At 35.1% G+C, this 21,287-nt stretch overlaps 4 protein-coding genes across 17 annotated transcripts; 1 reads left to right on the top strand and 3 right to left on the bottom strand.

Moving 5' to 3' along the window:
- Positions 1–376: 376 nt before the first annotated feature.
- On the bottom strand, positions 377–4,455 carry LOC145938105 (leukocyte surface antigen CD53). Of its 2 annotated transcripts, XM_083041495.1 has the most exons (6): positions 4,265–4,455; positions 2,489–2,677; positions 2,221–2,385; positions 1,771–1,986; positions 1,554–1,690; positions 377–426 (listed from the first exon to the last, which is right to left on the bottom strand). In XM_083041495.1, the coding sequence occupies exons 1-6, from the start codon at positions 4,325–4,327 to the stop codon at positions 408–410; spliced, it is 789 nt and encodes a 262-aa protein (XP_082897621.1). In that variant the 5' UTR covers positions 4,328–4,455; the 3' UTR covers positions 377–407. The 2 variants fall into 2 exon arrangements, with proteins under 2 accessions (XP_082897621.1, XP_082897620.1); XM_083041494.1 differs by lacking the exon at positions 377–426 and having other exon boundaries at positions 448–1,690.
- A 929-nt stretch (positions 4,456–5,384) lies between these two features.
- On the top strand, positions 5,385–7,368 carry Csn5 (COP9 signalosome subunit 5). Its single transcript, XM_083043397.1, has 5 exons — positions 5,385–5,564; positions 5,936–6,098; positions 6,175–6,409; positions 6,488–6,682; positions 6,840–7,368. Exons 2-5 carry the CDS (start codon positions 5,950–5,952, stop codon positions 7,293–7,295), a joined length of 1,035 nt encoding a protein of 344 aa, XP_082899523.1. The 5' UTR covers positions 5,385–5,564; positions 5,936–5,949; the 3' UTR covers positions 7,296–7,368.
- A 220-nt stretch (positions 7,369–7,588) lies between these two features.
- On the bottom strand, positions 7,589–19,056 carry Ap-1gamma (adaptor protein complex 1, gamma subunit). Of its 13 annotated transcripts, none has more exons than XM_083043390.1 (16): positions 17,632–18,042; positions 16,279–16,388; positions 15,847–15,908; positions 15,309–15,492; positions 15,071–15,217; positions 14,662–14,977; positions 13,885–13,902; positions 12,731–13,141; positions 12,422–12,652; positions 12,115–12,336; positions 11,747–11,874; positions 11,405–11,651; positions 10,822–11,098; positions 10,588–10,748; positions 10,400–10,492; positions 7,589–10,323 (listed from the first exon to the last, which is right to left on the bottom strand). In XM_083043390.1, exons 2-16 carry the CDS (start codon positions 16,296–16,298, stop codon positions 10,222–10,224), a joined length of 2,619 nt encoding a protein of 872 aa, XP_082899516.1. In that variant the 5' UTR covers positions 16,299–16,388; positions 17,632–18,042; the 3' UTR covers positions 7,589–10,221. The 13 variants fall into 13 exon arrangements, with proteins under 13 accessions (XP_082899516.1, XP_082899513.1, XP_082899515.1 ...); XM_083043387.1 differs by having other exon boundaries at positions 15,309–15,501; XM_083043389.1 differs by lacking the exon at positions 16,279–16,388 and adding an exon at positions 16,921–17,038 and having other exon boundaries at positions 15,309–15,501.
- Positions 19,057–19,371: 315 nt separating this feature from the next.
- Arfrp1 (ADP-ribosylation factor related protein 1) lies at positions 19,372–20,824 on the bottom strand. Its single transcript, XM_083043398.1, has 5 exons — positions 20,683–20,824; positions 20,439–20,609; positions 20,188–20,269; positions 19,747–19,918; positions 19,372–19,575 (listed from the first exon to the last, which is right to left on the bottom strand). Exons 1-5 carry the CDS (start codon positions 20,773–20,775, stop codon positions 19,476–19,478), a joined length of 618 nt encoding a protein of 205 aa, XP_082899524.1. The 5' UTR covers positions 20,776–20,824; the 3' UTR covers positions 19,372–19,475.
- Positions 20,825–21,287: the final 463 nt, after the last annotated feature.

The following is a 21,287-nucleotide window of genomic DNA, read 5'->3' on the forward strand; positions in this document are numbered from 1 at the left end:
ATCGTTATAAAGTTTTTAAAGACAGATAAATCGAAAGCTACAGATATGACGTGATTAATGAGAATTTAGTCATCAGAATGACGTACTACACATGACGTCGCTTTAAAAATATGTCACTGAACTTCATTCTCATCGTCCGAAATATTTCTTTAAGTAAAATAGACGAAAATTTTTTTTTAATATAACAGAAAATTATCTTATTAGTGAAATTTGTTTCGTGTTTTCATTTGTTATTTTTTTTTTTTTAATTATTTTTAGTAAATCATATACTTTAGCTGGGGATAAGGAAAGATAAGTATCAATGGGTACAAAATCGCCTAATGATATTAAAAAATCTTACTCAAACACATGTTTCTTAAAAAAGAATTGTACAGTCTCGTGTAATTTGTATAAAATAGTTTCCACTTTCATACGCGCACATACATTCTGTAAAAATTACGAAATATTTGCATTTAGTATTGCGAATACGAAAGGAAATCGAAAAGAAATCGGCAAAAACCATAGATATAAATAAAAATATATAAGATATATAAACATAAATAAAAATAAAAGCTGCACACAATATTACGCTAGTTTTTCGGTTATTCAGAAAGCAAACTTGTCTCTTCTGATTGCAATGATTAATTAATGATGATTAGTTAATTAATTGAAAGTATCAAGTGTTCTCAGATAGTGCAAGATATACAAAAATAACATCGAATATATATCAGATATATATCAGATATCTATGTTACTCTATTTTTACTTGTGTCGTTGATTGTACAAAACATTGCACTGTGCACTTGATTACCTATGTAATGACTACTGCATTAAAAGATATCTTAAGTACAACTAATGTCAAGATTGTAGGCGCAGACTTTGATATTATGCTCACTATACGTTAAAAAAGGGATTTTATATTTCTTGAACAAAATCATAATATTCGCAATAGAGAAACATTGATAAATAAAATTAAAAAAGTTGATCTAATTAAAATATATTAGAATATAGCTGCAATGATAGTAAGCAATAACTTGGCGCAGTTTTTTTTCTGCGAATATTTCAGCGTTCTATATCTTAAATCTCAATGAGGTATTTATTCAAGAAACGGCAGTAAAAATAAAATGGAAAGGGTTTAGCACCATTCGAAATATTATTATTTCTTTCTTCATACAGGGGGTCCAAGAATGAAAAAAATACTTTAAAGATGAATCTTTCTAAGTAAATTAAAAACTTTCTTTTTCTATTTAATCTTAACGAAAATTTCAATTGAGATTTGCTTGTCAAGAAAATTAATGTCAAAAGTTGCAACGAATGATACGACATTATATCTGAAGAAAAATCGACTCTAAATTCTTCAAAGAATAAAATATTCGCTAAAATATTTCTTGACAAATCTGGAGCACTCTGTATGACAGGAATATCAATATCATTCGTGTATCTATACACTGTAGATATTGTCACTACGCGAAATGTATTTCGTATATCACAATGACGCAACATCCGTAAATGACACACCTTCGTCCTTCGCGGTTCGCGGCATTAGCTAAGAATTGTCAGAATTATGCAAATACCTCGATCGATGTGTTAAAAGAACGTCCTTATTATCCTCTTGCATAGACAGATTCTTGGCTACTTCCGACGCCCTTCTTCTATCCATTTTATCTTTGTAAATCCTGACATAGCAAGTCGCGCACGCTATGAAAGAAACCTGGAATAGACACGTTAATTGCATGATATATAGATTCATGAAACGAATGCTAGATCAATCCATAGAACAAGATTACGTACCTGTAATAGCACAGAACACAACGCGAGTAGAAAAATGTGAAGAAGGATCGATTTTGTCCGATTTAACACCACGTGCTGACACCCTCGCTTATATATAGTAGTGCAAACACCCTCAGTACCATTGTCGTTCGCCAGATTTGTCGTGTTGCAACACGACCAAGGAATCGCATTCGTGCCACGATAATCGGAAGGTCCGTCTATTCCGCAGCATTGTAACTGAAATTCAATTTAATTAAATTTGTTAATTATTTAAAAAATTTTTCTCATTTGGTTTTATCTCATTAAAATTATATAATTATTTTATTATATTATATTTATCAAACTTAAAGTTTGTAATAACAAATCTTTATAACGCGGGAACTTCGATTAGTTACGAGATTGTGTGTGTATTGATTAAATATCATAGTAAAAATCTAATAGTCAAATATATGAAAAAAATGCAATTTTTACCGTGGACTGCATACGATCCCAGGTAGACTTCTCATCCGTGATTGCGAGGGCAAAGATCTCGTCGTGTCGCGAGGACGGTAAGGTTTCCACTTGTTCGTGTCGTACCAAGGCCCAAATTCCGACAATGATTTCGATCACAGCGATAATTGATAGTGCTATGGCAAACTAAACAGGCCAAAAAAATATTCGTATCCTCATCTAGAATTTGTTTTTCTTTTTTTAATAAATATTAAAGAGAGAAGAGAGGAAGAGACAGAAATCGGCTTACAATGATGACTTGGCTTTTGTTGGAAAAATTGAGGAATTGCCAGATGAACCAACCGATCCCGCAGATAACAATGCCCATGGCCAGCAAGGTAGCGGGTGAACCACACACGTTATTAGGTGTGAGTGGCCCATATTCGTGCAGCTGATAAATGAAGTAACTCGCGAATACGCTCACAACCACACCGGAAATCTGCGAAAAAGAAAAAAATAAAAGATCTCTTTTTTGTACTCTATCTCGTTGAATATTTCGCGCAATTTTCACTAATCTACATATTATGATTTTTTTATGTTCATATTTTAGACAGCGTCTTTTATTAAAATAATAAAAGATTCGCAAAAATATTTCTCAGAACAATACGCTTTAATTAATAACAGTCGTTAATTATGTCGCGCGCATGTACAGAAATAGACATCAAGATAAGAAGCAATTTTTCGAAATGCGTCGTTCTCTTCCCCGAAATGGTATTAAAAAAAACTTACGTGGATGATATAAACTGTTAATGTTGTAATAGGAGTTGTTATCTTTGATAAAGAGAAGACAATGTCTTATCTAAGAAGGCGGGGCATAGTTTGATCAAAGCAAACTGCGTCATATACCTTGCGACATTGTCACGATAGCTGTCTTGAATGGAAAAATAAATACAATTGCAATTGTTGTGCGCCGATTAAACGGAAGATTTATGACAAAATAAATTTTAATTTTGAGAAACCTGTATTTAAAGTAAACGGCTTTCATTAAATGCATACATTAGAATTAAAACAACGTATGTAATGTAAATTAAAATTTAAAAGAAAGTAAATTACATTACTATTATTTAATTATTCGAGATTATATTACTATTATTATTGCGAAAACTTTGTCGCTTTGTTTCAGCGATATTTTTACAATCACAAAACGAAATAAAGTGTTGATTAAGGTCGGTCCGCAATTGTTATTACAGTGTCTCCTTCAACTCTTATTGTCTTTCATTAATCGGTACATATGTAGAATTAACTATAATCGATTTTATTCATTTTTGTAATTGAGAAATATCAAACGATAAAAAGAAAAATCAAACGAGTCGTTTTAAAAAACAAAACTAATTTGAAATTAATCATTTGAGAATCTTACATATTTTGAAAATTATAATTTCGGGTGACGACAAAAAAAATTTTACGATACCTATTTTTCTTTTTATAATAATTATAATTATATGTTCAATAATCCTATATGTTATGTGTGTACACGTATGTATATACGTGTGTAAGTTCTGTAATATAGTTTTGAAAGATAAAAGTTTATTTAATAAAATATCAATTAAAACTCTTTGTTTTAACAGAGAGATGACAGAGTTTAATGCAATTTCTATCGAACCTCTCTTTTAATTCATCCTAACAATACATACATGTTTACTCGGTTACTTCCCAACATACACACATACACACACACATGCGTGTACACACATACACACACATGCGTGTACGCACATACACCGATATCACCGTAGGCAAATTGCGAGCCAGATTGGCGCCGAGCACAAAAGCCACCAATTACACACGACCTCGGAAGAAGCTGCAGCTGCGCGATCGATCGCAATAATAGATCCCGATCAGCTGATTCACACAAAACACGCTGCACAACGACAACTGCTGGGACCGTTTGTCTCATAGGATCAGAGATCCCTGGGGTCGAGATCGATCCTCCTCACGATCGTCACTCACCTCTGACAATGGGATCGCGAGAGGACGCAAAATAATAATACGACGCACATAAAACAATAAGAATGAGGAGACTTACGCCGAGAAGGATCGCACCGGCGATGAGGCAGTAGCGCAAACAAACGAACGCCCGTTCGCCCATCGCGTGTTTATAAATAGTGCGACACGACGGCTAGCTGCTATATCCCTGCACGCGAGCACCTCTCGACGTTGTTGCGTGTCCGTCGTCGCCACGGTGATCGGACGCTAATGGCCCTCGTTCGCACGCGGTAACAAACGTGCGAGGCGCGCTAACGAGCGAAGCGCTTTGACCAATCAGCCGGTCGCTTTTCCGGAAACAGGTGTACCTACTACTTCCGGAAAAGCGCGAAAGTTGATTAGGCAGCGCGTCATCCTGTATGAAAATCGATTTAATTATTTAAAAGAACTCGACTCTTCCTTAAAAGAGACTCGAGAGGAATAATATGCTGTCTCTTTCTCTCTCTGTCTCTCTCAAAATTATATTATTGTGCTTCTTATTTATTGCTGCACTTTTTTGTGTTATCTTATTTACCTATTTTATTTTCGAGAATTACTCTCAAAAATTTACTATTTTTGTGTGTATATACATATATTCTTATCAATAAAGAGGAGGGAGGGAGGGGGAGGGAGAGAGAGGGAGAGAGAGGGAGAGAGAGAGAGAGAGAGAGAGAGAGAGAGAGAGAGAGAGAGAGAGAGAGAGAGAGAGAGAGAGAGAGAGAGAGAGAGTAATTATTCTAATTATTTGATTTATTTCTTTACCTCATTTCCTCCTTTCATTGTTGACGAGTAAAGTTTCCAGGACGACTTTTTTTAACTTGCGATTAAAATAATTTTGACGATATATGAAATATACGAATGTGCAAACAAGATGGTTATGGATGACTATAGTAGACCTATATAAAAACACAAAAAAAGAAAGATATTAGTGTCACACTATGATACATTATGCATTTTCAAGAAAAATTTAACTTTTGACTTTTCGTGATTGCACTTTGTGATCTTACTTATACTTTATTATGAAGATTTTGTTCATTGCAAGTGTAAAAACAAAGCAGATAAACATCCAGCATCCAGTATCACAAGGAAGTTGTCGCAGGAAAACTATCGATATCATACTGTCATCTCGCAACATCGATGTATCGATTATGGTTAAAGAGACATATCGATACTCGTGTGTTTTGTGGATATATTTCTATCGCTAAATATAGTAGTGAACTGACATAAAGCACAGCGAATATAATAATAATCACTATTATTTTAGCTATGCCAAGTGATCTTGGATCTTAATTAGCGCGGTCGTGTTTTAAAAAATATAATTAACGTCCAGTTAGTACTATAGTTTGCAGTAATATTGACAGGTAAAAATTCAAAACTCTTTGATGTCTTTAACCTCAACGTTTTGAAAATTTAGACGTAAATATGCTGGATAATATTTCGTAGAGCTGAAAACAATTTGAACAAAAAAAAATCTCACATTTGTTTATGTGAAAACATATTTGTCATAACACGTCTCTAATAAACTAAAATATTATGATAACAATCTTTTATTCAGTTACATCTTTAAGGTCACCTTTTTGTTGTATTTAACATCTAAATTCTAAATAATATTGCTCACATTTATTGTTAAGAGCACAATGATATTATTTTATTATAATTCTGATATTATAATAAAATGTTGTGACATATTACTCGTTATAATTATCACTAATATTATCATTCTCATTATCAGATACTTTTGGCGAAATGGCTAGCTCTTCTGAACAGAGTGGTGTTGCTCAGAAGACATGGGAATTATCGAATAACATCGAGTCTATCAGTACCATGGATGAGATTTATAGATACGACAGAAAAGAGCAACATGATATATTAACTGCCAAACCATGGGAAAAAGAGTAAGCATATCAAGGACTCGAATGTGGAAAAAACTAAAAGTATCGACTATTCTTTACCTTTTCTTTTTGTTTATAGTCCCCATTTCTTCAAAGACATAAAAATATCTGCATTAGCTCTATTAAAAATGGTTATGCATGCACGATCTGGCGGAACACTGGAGGTAATGGGCCTTTTACTTGGTAAAGTAGCAGCCAACACGATGATTGTAATGGATTCCTTTGCATTGCCTGTCGAAGGTACAGAAACTAGAGTGAATGCTCAAGCTCAAGCTTACGAGTACATGACTGCTTATATAGAAGCAGCTAAACAAGTATGTATAAAACTATTTTTGTAATAAAAAAATACTTTTAAAAAATAAATCTATAGTCTGCTATAATTTACCGTTCAGGTTGGTAGACAAGAAAATGCAATTGGTTGGTATCACAGTCATCCCGGATATGGGTGCTGGTTATCTGGCATCGATGTATCCACCCAGATGCTCAATCAAAACTTTCAAGAACCATTCGTTGCCATTGTCATTGATCCCGTGAGAACCATCTCCGCTGGCAAGGTTTGCTTGGGTGCATTCAGAACTTATCCAAAGGTACGTACTATTGAGCTGTAATGTTTCAAAATTAGAATAAGCAATCCTTCCTTCTAAAAAGAAAAAGATTACAGATAGTGTTCTATCTCATTTCTAGAATTATTTTGAGTTCTTTGTCGCGAAAAAGCAATATAAATTATATTTTATATTTGTGCAGGGATATAAACCCGCAAACGAAGAGCCATCAGAATATCAGACAATACCGTTGAACAAGATCGAGGATTTTGGTGTTCATTGCAAACAATACTATTCTTTGGAAGTATCCTATTTCAAGTCTTCATTGGATAGACGGTTGCTCGACTCATTATGGAATAAGTACTGGGTCAACACCCTAAGTTCTTCCAGTCTATTAACGAACGCGGATTACACTACTGGACAGATATTCGACTTGTCCGATAAATTGGAACAGTCAGAGTCAGCCTTGGGTAGAGGCTTCGTCCTGGGTGGCACGGATCCCCACGATCGTAGTACAGTGGAAAAACTCATAAAGGCGACCAGAGATAGTTGTAAGACCACCATTGAGGTTATTCACGGTTTAATGGCACAAATAATTAAGGACCGATTATTTAATCACGTTGGCAGTAATGCAACTTGTGATCCTCAGCAGAAATAATGTGTATTCTGTGTGATAATCTGCTACAGGATATGTATTTGTAATAAAGATATGTAATCTCCTTTAAAATCAAGATTTTGGAGTAATTACTTAATTAATAAGATATTTGATTAAGACTTTTTAATTTCTCAAGATCATCTCTTCTCGAAAAATTAAAGAAATTAAGATATATAAAATATATTAATATATCACAATTATTATAAAGTCGAACAATGACGATATTAGCATTGGATACATTTCTTTACAGAAATATGCTTCAAGTACATAATGAGTTAGATTTGAAAAACATATAATGGAATAAAAATACATTTTATTTTCACACCTTGATTCGCTAGAAAGTATATATACAGCATTTTTATCATTAATCAATATCCTCATGTATATATATTATATATATGTAATATAAATATATATATTATATATATTTTTATATTATACATATATAAAACTAATATATAATATATTCAGAACAAGTAGGCAGAGCAAAACCCTCACTGAAGGGCTGACGCACTGTCACAGACTTTAAGGACAAGGCCACTCAAAAAATACACACCCACCTGTTCTATTTTATATACTCCTATACCTTTCACACACTCGCATAACATATAAGGGACGGAGCTAAAATGCGTAGTTGTATCAATCAATCAATCATAAACCTAATTGAGAAGTTGTACAAAAGATCCTGATTAAAAATCAAAAGATATACGCGATCAAAAAAATGCCAATATGACGCTCTTGATTAGAGATGAATTCTTTGTGATATATACACATACACATCTACATTTACATAGTATTACGCGCTATAATTGTTTTGTTACATCTCAGAGCGAATTAAATAATTAAGTACAACAGCGTATTTTAAACCTAATTTGTAGGAAAGTCTAGAGAAAATAGATATCTGGAAATCTGGCCTGCCAACTCTATTGCTCCCGGCGTACTATATATTCTTTTTAAATTGTATATACCTATTATAGAGAACTCACATATATATTTGTCGCTCATCATACAAGTGAAAATTCGACAAAGTATAAAATCGTACGAACGTTATATTAAATGAGCGAGTTTTATCCTTACACTTCTCTCTTTCTTCTTCGACATATATATTATATGTACAAGCGATATCTGCGATCTGTAAATAATTCGAAGTGAGTTGAGTAAAATTAGAATTCGCAAAATTAAATGTTAAAAACCAACAGAGACACATACATCGCTATACTTGGCTGTTAATTTTATGTTAGTGTTTATACTGCAACTTAAAAATTAGACTATTGTCAAGATAAACATGTATAATTATTTTTCGACTTTATATTCTACCTTTTTTTTTTTAAACGCATAGAACTAGATGACAGTTAGACTACAGTTACGGATGTGAACGAAATCAATCTCATAGTATCAGCTTTTATTTTCTATTTTGTAATAATTGTTCAGTCAAGATATTATGCTTCCTAAAATTTTATGACTTCTCGTATTTATCATCATAATTTTCATTAGAATTAACTTAGTAGAATTATACAATGCAACGAAACACTGATAGAGATACTTCGCGAGAATTAATATCATTCGAACATGATACAGAGGATTAATTGGTCGATAATGAATCCTCAATCTTCCATAATTGGATGCAACGTTCAACATACATACATACATACGCGAGACAGATAATATGACAATCAAAATTCAGCCCTCCAATGTGTTACTCTGTATTCTGAATATGAATTTGAAATTGTAATCGCGCTACACACGTAACACACTCGTGCACGTCATGTGTATGTGTGTTTTTTAGTAGTATGTTGTGTACATGTATGTGTGTATGCACCCTTTCTCCCCAAATGATATCTCTCGAAGACGAAAACGTTAATATTATCGTATTCGTATTATTGAGTTAACAGCTCTATCGTGTACACATATTATAAAGAATCCCGTTTCGCGCTATTTTTGCCCCATCACATAAAAGAATTTCTTTGCTCTATATATATGTCACCGCGATTATATTTACAAGACGATTGCACGAGTTTTATTCGCGATGTCTTACTTATAAATGTAGCAGTAGAAAAGATTGATTTGTTACAGTGAGAGTTAAGTTTCTCCTTATTTCTTTTTGGAACAACGACAGCACTTTCGGTGACGGAACTTCTTCTGAACCTCCTTCCCTTTCTCCGTTTTACATTTTGTTTTCTGACGTGTGATGCATTTGATGTGTGTGTCGAGATTGTATGTCTTTTCTGACTCACTTTCCTATACTGTTTTTCTAATTCGTTTAGCCTACGTATGAAATTACGCGCTAAATTAGTAGCCGTAAAACAGCGGGAATGCAGCCAACCACAAGCACAATATTTTCCTCAACTCTCTCCGTATTTGTTCTTCGGTTAGAAAAAATATTTACATCTTTTTTTTCCTTTTTTTTTGCATATACTTTTGCGACAGATTGCGAGAGCAAAGTACTTTTACGTTCGCTCGTTGTAACGAAGCGGAAACGATAATGATATATAACGTAATTTTGAAAGACTTTAAATGTTAACATCACATTGTTCGCGACTGGAAATTTATCGGAACTTGCCCGCACACAAATTCGTGACAACTTTAATATATATGCGGCAAGACAATTAATACTTTTTGAAAAATTCTTCGTTGCGAAAAAGCTTTTAGAACACACTGTACAATTGTATACGGAATTAAAAAATGTGATTTTAACAAATTTAAGATCTCCTTACAAAGTTTAGGTCATGTCTCCGTGCCGCATAAGCAAAAGTTAGTTTAGTTGCTGAATTAGTTGTGCTATCCATTTGATATATCCAACTTGTATGTTTCATTGTGTCTAATAGGGATAAAACTTATGTTCTTTTTTTTTCTTTCCAGTTTGTCTTCAAGAATCGATTAATTACTTTTAGGCAGGCATATGTACAAATGTTGTTTGTATTATATCTTGTCACTGTAATGCTGAGGCGGGAAAGTTATTGACTTCTGTCTGTTCCAGAACTGGCCCAGCTGGACCTGTATATGATATACGCAGTCTCATCCTAAGCGTTGCCTAAAACAGAAGAAATCATCGATTAGAGATTAAAAACTCAAAAAATTATTTTCTTACAAAAGTATTGGCAACTGACCCTATTCATATTTGTGATTCTCAACACTTGAGTTACTTGACCACATGGTGGAATGACAGTACCCGATGGCGATAGCATTTGTAGTTGGAATGTCTGAAAATGTCAAGCGAATACATTATATTTTTTTAAATATTATATTATATATAATTGTATACAATATATATAAATTCATATATATCATATCTAACCCTAGGAACTGCTGCTTGAAACAGAAAATCGGTTAAAATGGTACTTCCGGAGTTCTGTGCCAACATATTTATAATTAATAGATCGGGAATATCGGGCGGTCTCTCTAATTTAAACGTTATCTTGAGCCCCAATTTGTCCAAAATAACCATACTAGGTAGTTCTGTAATAAGAATCATAATTATAATAATTTACATTGCAAACAAATTCACAATATTTTTTAGAGTTTCACAAACCGTTTTGAACTGAGGAAGTACTGAGCAATCCATCTACTAAGAAATTACTGGTATTGGTGGGACTGAACATCGGTGCGGATGATGCCTGCGGTTGTAACGGTACCGTAGGGACGACGGTAGACGTAGGCATATTCAAATCCAAACTTCCGAGCAAGTCTAGCAGCTCGTTATTATGAGCTGCCGCGGTCGAACTCGGTAAAGCATTTTTATTGGTGGTCGTTGTCGCCGGCATCGTCACTCCCACATCCGTAGTTCCAAGTAAATCTAGAAGTGCACTCTGCAAAATCGAAAAAAAAAAAAGAAATATTGATGACACAATTTAATATACACAATATTGTAGAAAAGAAAAAATATCAATAATAAATAAATCTCGATTCATTTTTTATTTTTTAAAGCTTTTTCTCAAATACATTTATTTTTTAATATTGTTAGAAATTTTTTATTATACAGTATTTTTTTCACATGTATATTGAAAACAAGAGAAAAAGTATAATTGAAAATATTAATAAATATAAATATAAATGTATACATGTAATATAATTTGTATATGTATACATGTGAAGAAAAAGATATTAATGCTTACTGAATCGGATGTAGTCGTGGTTGGTTCTATAACTATAGACTTCTCGTCTTCCGGTTCCGGTTCACCGTTCACCAGGCCTATGATACCATTAGCCTGTGGTCGAGCAGTTTCCATCGGCGGCATCCTCTCGAGCAACGCGGGTCGCAGGTGATCGTACTTTCGAAATAACTGCGAGAATTCGATACCTCTCTGCTGTAATTCGATATGCAAATTGCTACCAAACGTATCTATGATCTGACGAATTTTCCTGTAATAACAAAATATTACGTGATTATACGTTTTGAAAATGGATCTTTTATATAGATATAAAGGTGCGCAGACCTTCAAAAGCGCGATACTCACTCGTGACCTTTCTGGAACCTCGTGCTCAATTTGGTAAGAGACAATAAGGTGTATTGTTTCGTAACCACAGTGTTCTGAGGATTCCAGAGTAACCTCTGATACACATCGATAACTTCATCCTCTGTCAACTAATAAAGAAATGTGAGAAATTATTATCTATATATAATATATATAATATTCTATCTATATATAATATATATATATATATATATATATATATATGAGAAATCACACAATCATACACACGCACACAACAAATAAAATTTTCAAGAAAAATGTGCTCAATGTAGCAAGAAAGAAATGGTTTAAATTTCATAAGCAATAAAATTAAGTATTTTTATATGCACCATTGTTATAATTGAGCTTACATTGATTGGGGTTTCGACATCCTCCGACGGCGGACTGTACAACAATAGATCACCATATTCGCCGATACACCATGTGGCAACTTGCGCCAAAGGCTGCTTGTCGGACGTATCTTTTTCTAACGCATGCCACAGCGCGCTAGCAGCGTAATTCTGTTGAGGCTGCGTCTCCGATATTAATTGTATCGTGCATGCCACTACATCGTCACGCACATAATTACCGGCCTAAAGATTAGAAGAAGACTCAATAACCATGACACTGTTTCGCGCGTTCGAGAATTCCACTTTACGATATCGTAAAAATACAAACCCCAACGAGCACTTTAAATAGAGTTTCTAGATGCCAACGTTTATTCGGAGCGAATCTCTCCGCGGACATCACGATATTGCTGCTGCATTGAGCTTTGAATTCCGGATCGGCCCGTTCCAAGAACAGAAGCAATTCCTTCATCATGTTTCTGATATTATTGGAATTTACGAGTGCAAAACTCAATTCCATTGCTCGCCTTCTAATTGACACATCCGGATCTTTTAGACATTCCTGAAATAAATGTCAAAGACAAGAATTACAATCATTTTATTTTCATCGTTAAAAAAGAAAGATTTCTAAATATTTTACCAGAATTGTCGATCGATGCCTCTGCACTGCGCTCGTGTCCACGTAAACAGTCTTCAGCAACGTGTTCAAGGCTACGTATCTGATATTCTTGTCGTTATTCAATAAAAATCTGCCCAGTATATTGACCGCTAAAACTCGAAGTCCGCTCTCCGATTTGATATCCATGATGGACAGAACCGTCTCATACAGTATAGTGTTACCAACGTTTTTGCTAGTTTCCGTATTGGTGGCAACTTGAGCAAGGATGTCGTTCATGGCTTCGGACGCGTCGACGTCATTGCGTCCCAGAATACGAAGGAGACGCAGTATTTTCACTTGCAAGAAGGGGTCGGACACTCCGGACACATCATGCTCCGGCGAGTATCCGGCTAAGATCAAATTCTTCAGGATTCTTACCAGATTTGGCACAATCTGCAATAAGAGACTTCTATTTAATCTCTGCTAATTTCCAAAAACACTACAAATTTTCACTTGACGCGATTACATCAAATATCAAACATAAGAAATAAGATCGACAAAACAAACCATTGTAGAATAATATACATATATATACTGTCATATAACATGTACGAAAATACAAATAACGAAAGCACAATCAACTTAAATAAATATTCGAAACATTTGATTTCAGAGTACTACTTAAGAATAATAGTCTTGGACACGAATTATATAATATATGCATTAAATTCATTAAATTTGTCATATTGTTACAAGCTGTATAGTTAAAAATACGATAAGAGAAATAGAGAATTCGACTCATAAATAAGCTAAAATAAACATGCAATATACGAAATACCATCATGCCAATTGTAAGTATTAAAAAATTATGACTATAATATCGTTGAACGTGTAACCACTTTCCCAAGTAAAAAATTCATACATAAGATAATAATATAACAGATTTGACATAATATTCCTATATACAAGAGTAGAATATATATATATATATATATATATATAAAGAGATGTAGTTTAATATATTTAATATTAAAAAAAAATAATATAGTAAAAAAAGCAGAGACACAAAATATTGATTTCGCGATTTTTGGTATAGTTCACATTTACAACATTTATGTTAGAAGTAAAAGAAAAGAATGAAGTCCGAGTAGTAAGCATACATGCAAAAATACAGAGAACCTTTATATGCATATTACCTCACGGTGGCCGCATTCCTAAGAAAGACAAAACCAATGCTTATATTACGTATACTCAAATGATAAATTTAAAAGAATCAAATTTTGCATTAATTTTCATAGGGAATATACTGTATAAATTGTCCTATAATAAAATGACATTTCTCTTGAAGAAAAGAATAAAAAGAAAACTCGTAGATCTTTGCGCATATTGATAAAGCTGCAATAAAATCTATTAGAACACAAGGGGCCATGTATTATGAATGCAAAATAAAAGAGAACGCGTTCAAACTCTTGATGTTATATTAGCATAAAGTGATAAAATTCCTTTTTTTCCCTGTTGCTTATAAACTCGCCAAGAGAATATAATTTGTGGTACATTAATATTTATGACTAGCGCCAATAAAATATTCTTCCGGACAACTATTTCGCGACGTATCTGTGCTGCCATAAAAATTAAGACTGCATTCTTTTCCATTACTGTCGCGCGAATAGATTATAATTATCTAACAAATGATATTCCACTTCCTAAATTGTCTAATAAATAATAGATTACTAGATACGCACTACTATTTTATACTCTTTCAGCAGGTTTCTCTACTACTATCCAATCTTCGATATCGACCACGCTAGATCAAATTATATGGTCGCATAAGAGTTGATCAATTAGATGATGCAATAAAACTATGACTCGGCGAGCGATTATATTTACGACATCGAACTGCGAGTGTCTATGGAAACTTGTTCTAAGACTAATGAACGTTGCGCGTCTGAAGGCGAATATTCTTTTGAATATACCTTTTTGAAGTGATTCAGCGTGTCAACGCTATTCTCGCACATCTCCGTAATAAGGGTGACGCCGGTGATGAGCACCCCGTGATTCTTCTCGGTAATCAAGCTACGGGTGGCCGGCAAAAACATCTCCATCAGCTCCGGCACACGTCTGATGATCCGAAAGGCGCAGAGCGCCGCTTTTTTCCGGATGTACGCGTTCGGTGACTTCATCAGTCTCTCGACCTCGGACGCCAGATCCCTCGCCATTTCCGGAGACGCGATCGCACCGAGGGTGCACAATGCTAGACCAATGACGAACTGCGTAGAACTGTTCAAGTCACTGTCAATAGAAAAGAAGAAAGGTATTAATCTCCTTTCAAAAACACATGTTGCTAATGTTATCGTTTGATGAAAATCCGAAGCTTTTCATTACTTTTTCAAACAATTCGTGATCAAGAGATGCACGTCCTGTCGTTCATCCAGCAACAGCATCGCCCCCAGATAACCGATTCGTTTGTCTGTGAATCTCGGAGAAGCGATGAGCTTTAGACATTCTAATTGACCGAAATGCGCCGGGTATCTAAAATATGAAAATATTTAAAAAATAATGACCTTGTGATAATATAACAGATGGTGATATTTTGCATTATAATTAACATCTTGATATTAACCCCAGCATATGGATGTACAGCAGCTTTGCGATGTTACGACATCTCCAGACGCTGTCCTCTTCTCTAAATGTCGAACGGATATATGCGCACTCCTTGTTTACGACTGTCCTCTCTTCCGCTGCCGTTCGTGCGGCTCGAATTTGTCTAATTAGATCCCTCAACCGTGTTGGCGCAGGCATTCTAACTGTTGAGACTTTTAAAGCGTGAAAAAGTCATCAGTACAAATTATCACATCTTTGGCAACCGCCGATTCCGCTTGCAAATGACTTTGTAAATTAATCAAATCAAATAAAAGTGCAACAATGAAAAATTTGGACAAAGGAATTTTCTATTACTGAGAAACTAATGTCATCACTTAAATATATTGTAATATATAAAAAATTCACAACTTTTAAAGTAATTTAACCTGATTAACTTTTAAAATAAAGTAAAAGAATATTACAGAGGAGATTGCAAATAAGCACACAAGCAGAATCAGATGTTCCAATGATTAGCCATTACAGTCATTGTAAGTCAATTACATCAACAATAAACCTACCTCTCTCCACAGCCTCATTGAAAGCCTGCTTTATGGAGGCCATGTTAAAGGCTGGGTTAAACCTGAAAAAAATACACACCCATGCTGTTTTATGAACATCAACACTCCTACTTGTCATCTACTTATCGTGCAATGACACTTGTTTATTAAAATAACTTTCTTGCAAAATATATAAAAATAAGATACGACAACTGTATCTTTGTAGTAAATTTCTTTCATTTATATTAAGAATATTTCACGCATTACAATTAAAAGTAATAAACCAACCAATTTTAGTATATTCAACATATAATGATGTAAAGTTCACAATTATGTAGAGACAAAAATACTACAATTTCCTCCTCATTTCTCTGTCACTTCTATCCACATTTAATTATCACAATTCAAACTTAATCTAAATAGAGTGTGTGAGATTGTAAAATTATGTATTACCCATGTTCTGAGGCATTCATTGTTTCTCAACTTGAGTTTTGAATCTATGCCACAAGCTTCACAAAAAAACCAAGCGCAGACGAGTACAAAACACGAACTCTGCTATCCTCCTAGTGGACACAGGACAACGACATTATTATAAAGCATGTTAGTATTATACCAATTATATTGTATCAGTAAATTATATTAATGAAGACTCTAATCAAAATACTCGAGAGAAAAACAATTTAGTCTTCTGTGTCAATAATGTAACAAAATTAGCTTAGATTTTATATATATAAATTTTCCATAAATGTGTGTCCAATATTATGTCCTTGTCCACAAAGTGACTATGCAGTTTTCAACTGTTTTACTTACAGAATAATGTTATATCGGCCATTTAAAAGATTTCTCTTCATTGCAGAATGATTATGAAGTACATTGTCAGAATTAACATACAAACATACAATTGTAATTGTATTTTATTACAGATCTCTTTCACATAGGAGAAAAATGTGAAAAAAAATTGTTACATTAAATCTAACTTTTAAACATTAAAAGTAAAAGTCTAAATATACCATTATTGGCCACTCCTTAAAATCTAAACTAATCTGTCACTTTGAGAGAGATAAGAAAAGTGACACAAGCACCTTGAGAGATTACCTTAACTGGAAGCTCATAAATTCAAGGGACCAATAGCTACATGGTGACTGTAAGCTTCATCGAGTACAACTTGACACAGAAGACGGAATAGCAAGAGAGAGAAGCCTCGGAGTGCTTTCTGAAATAGGGCAGTGGACATACGGATATGTTGCATATGTCGATACGCGATACGTCTCGCGGTAGGAGCGTGAAGGACATACAGAAAGAATGGGCACAATAATAATATCAATCAACCACGACGAATGATGTCACTGGCTCGTGCGATTTCACGTGCCAGACTCGGCCACGACAGCATATATCGCGCGAAACACGTCGCAGCTGACGACAGCATCTCTTCTCAACGCGACGTCGTGGTCCTCCCGAAGAAGAGAGGTCAACGTGACTTCCCGACGTGATGTGTCATCGCGCGCGATGACAGGAAGCGGACCCGAGTATCTGTCACCCGAGGATTAGCTCCAGGTGTTTACATCACGGGACCGATGACGCGGAACGGAACTTGGAGGTCGTCGCCGGACGATGAATCCTCACCGTGGAAATCACGGATAGGCGCGAGCTGGGCGCCCTCACGCTCCTGCCTTCGCGATTTATGCGATGTGTACTCGGGGTACCCGATGTCCAGGCCACCGGTGCCCCGTCCCATCCCCTCTATCCCGAGAATCCGGGAGAGAGAGAGCTTTCGAGGTGCGCGACGATGACAACGTGGATACGTACCGTGCGGCGCCGTCGAGTCCGAGTGAAGGCGGAGGAGGCGGAGGCTAGTCCCTTAGTCAGCAGAGCCCCGAGAACATAGCTGAGCTCCGAAGTCCCTACCTAGCACGGTCGTCGACCACACGGATCATATATATATACGCACGCACGCACGCACGCACGCACACACGCGCAACCATCGACGTTGCGCACCCTCACGTTTCCTCCCCTTTCTCGCTCTTTCTTCCGCGCACCCTTTCGCACCAACCTCCTTCCCTCTCTCTCTCTTTCTCTACCCTGTCTGTGTCCCGTCGACGAGAGCAATTTCGCGTGTCCGTGCGTGAGGCGAGGACGGGAGGACTCAAAGATGGCCGTCCCCTGTCGTCGACGTTGTCATTGACGTCGTCGGGGACTTTTCATGGGGAAGCGCGACGCGAGGGGAGGACGATGTGGATCTCTCGTCGTACGGATTATAACCTCGCGTCTCTCCGCTCGTCTCCGACTCGCGCGAGGAGGCGAGGACGACGATGAGGAGAGAAACGCGCGGGAAGCGCGCGTCAGAACTCCACCTGTACATCTAGGGAATTACGGGGAATAAGCGTCATTGCGTATGCGTGGGCGCGAAATTCGAATGCCGCCAAGTGGCCATCTGTGATTTACGAAAAAAAAAATTACGTCGATAATATTTGCTTATTTGCTACAGAGTTTCACGTATGTACATATATGAAAATCCTGAAAATTCGCTGCGATTGTTTTCGATTACGGATTCGCGGAAAAATATTGGAACAATTTTTTCCTTCTCCGTCTCGTGATAAGATAGCGTGATAAGAGTATTGTTGTATTCGTCGAGCCGACATTGTAAGCCATAAAATTTTTTTCAACAAATGTCATTGCACACATACACACACACACATATACATATTGCTAAGATGCCCAACATTGTTTTTTTATAGGTATAAAGCGCGTAGAGTAGGCGATTAGAATAATACAAGGTATTGTTCTTGATAAAGCACGAGAGATGTTTATTTTAGAATTTGCATATCTCTTTTCATATACTACATGAAAAATAAAATGTGGTCTTTCTACGAGTACTAAATTTTCAGCAGCCACCTTTAATACTTTACATGTGTGATATATGAATATACAGAATAATCTAATTTGTGACTTATTCTCTCAATGCCTCTTAAAATATTGCTATGTACAAATTATTAATTAATCTTGAAGAAGAGAGAGATCAAAGAATATAGTAGCCTGTTCAATATATTTTAAAGCGATAAAAGCCTTCCATCTGTTAAATTATAAATCGAATAAATCACCTTCGGTTGAGTTCTGGCGGCAAGACGCTCCAATCCTCGGCATCGTAGTAAGGCCACATGGTGTATGATAATGTTAAACAAATAAAGAGCTTACAATCCAAAGAGAATGTAACACAAAAATCACAATCTATATATCACACAGCTTACAGCTGTACGATCAGTCTTGTACGCTCTTTATCACTAACATAATAGAGCAACGGGACAAGGTGTGGGCATTATCTCTTATCTCTCGATTACCTCGATATCATGCATATTATCATTCATCTTACAATATCGTTCTTATTCACAATATTGTTAATTTAGTAAGATCTAATAAATTCACAATCATCTGACCGTTGTATTTTAGACAAAAATATTGTAAAAAGTTATAATTTTTTTTATATGCACATGCGGTTTCATAAACAAGTTTAACATTTATTTGTTTAAATAGAGAGAGAGAGATGAAAGATGCATGTTAAAAAAATTCTTTACTTGTAGAAACACTGTACACACGTGGCATGAATATATACGGTGTGCATCAATAATAAATTATAGAACAGGAATGTTACACAGCTACGATAAGGAATTGTCGTCTTGATTACGAGGCGGTCGTACATCACTGTTTCTCTTGACACAATCCACCAGCCAGTGTATACCTTCGTCTACACCATCCCTTTTTCCAAAATAAGAGAGCCATTATCTCATATAATATATGCAGAACGCATGGTTTGTGAAATTTTATGTAATACGAAAAGATGCTATTTATTTCTCAAAATTCTATACGCGAATCAGCATATATATCGGATGAAACGTTAGTTAGTCATTAAGACTAGAAGCCACTTACCCATTAAGTGCCGATACAGGCATTACCATGCAATCTCTTCTACCGATTAAATGCGCACTTTGATTGAATATTGGTTTTACTTCTCTGACACCCATACAATCAGGTACGTCCTGCTTATTCGCTAGCACCAGTAGTGGTACACCTGTTAGATGCTCGGACGATATCACTTTATCTAAAATCAAGTTTTCAAACGCTATCAATCAATCATTATAAATTAACATACAATTCTATTACTATTCATTTTTTATCATATTAAAGTTTCATTAAAGTTTGTAGAAAAATTATAAAAAATTTTTCTCAAATTAAAATATTTAAAATTTTTAAGAATTTTGCTAAAAAACAATGTTTTTAAATATTAAGAAATATCTTTTCACACTATTGTTTTGTTACACAATCACAATTGGTTTCATTTATCAAACATTATTAAAGAATGTGCTTTACCAAAAGTTTCTTTGGAATCTGGTATTCTGTCACGATCGGACGAGTCGACAATATAAATCACAGCATGAGATTCTGCGTAATACTGCAAACAAAACAATATTATATTCTCAAATGCTATCGATGCGACGTAAAATATTATTCTTACAATTCCATAAATAAAAATGAGATACAGAAATAATAATGCATACGGAGAGAAAAGAGAGATGAAAAATATGCAATATAAACTGTACTAATTCCACAATATTAATCACTTTATCCCATAAAGATTGCAGCTCCTCCTGGCCACCAAGATCCCAGAAGTTGAAGGAAACACCGGCGATGTCGATCTTGCCGATATTCAGGCCTACAGTAGTCGTGATCTTGCTAGGATTCATCCCCTTGTAATTCTTCGTGAATTTCGTCTTCGCCGCTTCCAGGTACGTCTAAAACACACGTATGGAAAGCAATCATCCTCACGTTATAACCTTTAAAATCGCGGTATCCTAGAGCAAGTACCGTCTTTCCTGCATTATCGAGGCCCAAAATTAATATGAAGTACTCGTCTTTTTGCACCAGATACTTGTACAAACCATGCAGCAACGTGTACATCTCAATTATCCGTCTATATACTCGCTATTACGATTTACATGTCGTATTGTTTACATTTTGTATCTACACTTGTCCCGCTCGTGCCATGTTGTTCAACCTAGAGTCTCTGCATATGACGAAGAACGGCATCGCCAGAGAAGAGGTTCCTGGAAAGTTAGGTCACCAGCTGCCTTCAACGAAGCATGTGATATATAAATATTTTATATGTATATACATTTACATATACATGTATATGTATCATTGATATGTTATATTTATCGCGATTGCATTTGATTGGCCAATCAAGAGAAAACAAATTTTGTTTTTTTTCTGATTGGTCAATCAAATGTTATTTTATTGCGATTAGAATAAATTTTCGAACAAGTGCTCCATTATATGACAGATTAAAGCAATCAACAATCATTATGTTCTGATTTTCATTTGATTTTTTTACTCCTATCATTAGTCATATATGTATATAGGCGTATTTGTATTTAGTTTATAAATCAATTAGTTTGAAATATTGATAAAAT

The sequence above is a fragment of the Prenolepis imparis genome, unplaced genomic scaffold, assembly GCF_030444845.1.
Source record: "Prenolepis imparis isolate NDT839.2.m4 unplaced genomic scaffold, iyPreImpa1.0 SCAF_7, whole genome shotgun sequence".
Taxonomy (NCBI): Eukaryota; Metazoa; Arthropoda; class Insecta; order Hymenoptera; family Formicidae; genus Prenolepis; species Prenolepis imparis.

Excerpts from the sequence above, each read along its gene's own strand:
- Ap-1gamma (XM_083043383.1), bottom strand. The coding sequence starts at position 18,982 with ATGTGGCCTTACTACGATGCCGAGGATTGGAGCGTCTTGCCGCCAGAA. Across the intron at positions 14,978-15,070 it reads ATCACGAATTGTTTGAAAAA|TGACTTGAACAGTTCTACGC; the intron begins GTAATGAAAAGC and ends TTCTATTGACAG. Across the intron at positions 10,749-10,821 it reads TACTTCCTCAGTTCAAAACG|AACTACCTAGTATGGTTATT; the intron begins GTTTGTGAAACT and ends TTCTTATTACAG.
- Csn5 (XM_083043397.1), top strand. The coding sequence starts at position 5,950 with ATGGCTAGCTCTTCTGAACAGAGTGGTGTTGCTCAGAAGACATGGGAA. Across the intron at positions 6,410-6,487 it reads ATATAGAAGCAGCTAAACAA|GTTGGTAGACAAGAAAATGC; the intron begins GTATGTATAAAA and ends TTTACCGTTCAG. Across the intron at positions 6,683-6,839 it reads CATTCAGAACTTATCCAAAG|GGATATAAACCCGCAAACGA; the intron begins GTACGTACTATT and ends ATATTTGTGCAG.
- LOC145938105 (XM_083041494.1), bottom strand. The coding sequence starts at position 4,327 with ATGGGCGAACGGGCGTTCGTTTGTTTGCGCTACTGCCTCATCGCCGGT. Across the intron at positions 2,678-4,264 it reads CCGGTGCGATCCTTCTCGGC|ATTTCCGGTGTGGTTGTGAG; the intron begins GTAAGTCTCCTC and ends TCTTTTTCGCAG. Across the intron at positions 2,386-2,488 it reads ACAAAAGCCAAGTCATCATT|TTTGCCATAGCACTATCAAT; the intron begins GTAAGCCGATTT and ends TGGCCTGTTTAG.
- Arfrp1 (XM_083043398.1), bottom strand. The coding sequence starts at position 20,775 with ATGTACACGTTGCTGCATGGTTTGTACAAGTATCTGGTGCAAAAAGAC. Across the intron at positions 20,610-20,682 it reads TCGATAATGCAGGAAAGACG|ACGTACCTGGAAGCGGCGAA; the intron begins GTACTTGCTCTA and ends CGTGTGTTTTAG. Across the intron at positions 20,270-20,438 it reads TGCAATCTTTATGGGATAAA|TATTACGCAGAATCTCATGC; the intron begins GTGATTAATATT and ends TTTTGTTTGCAG.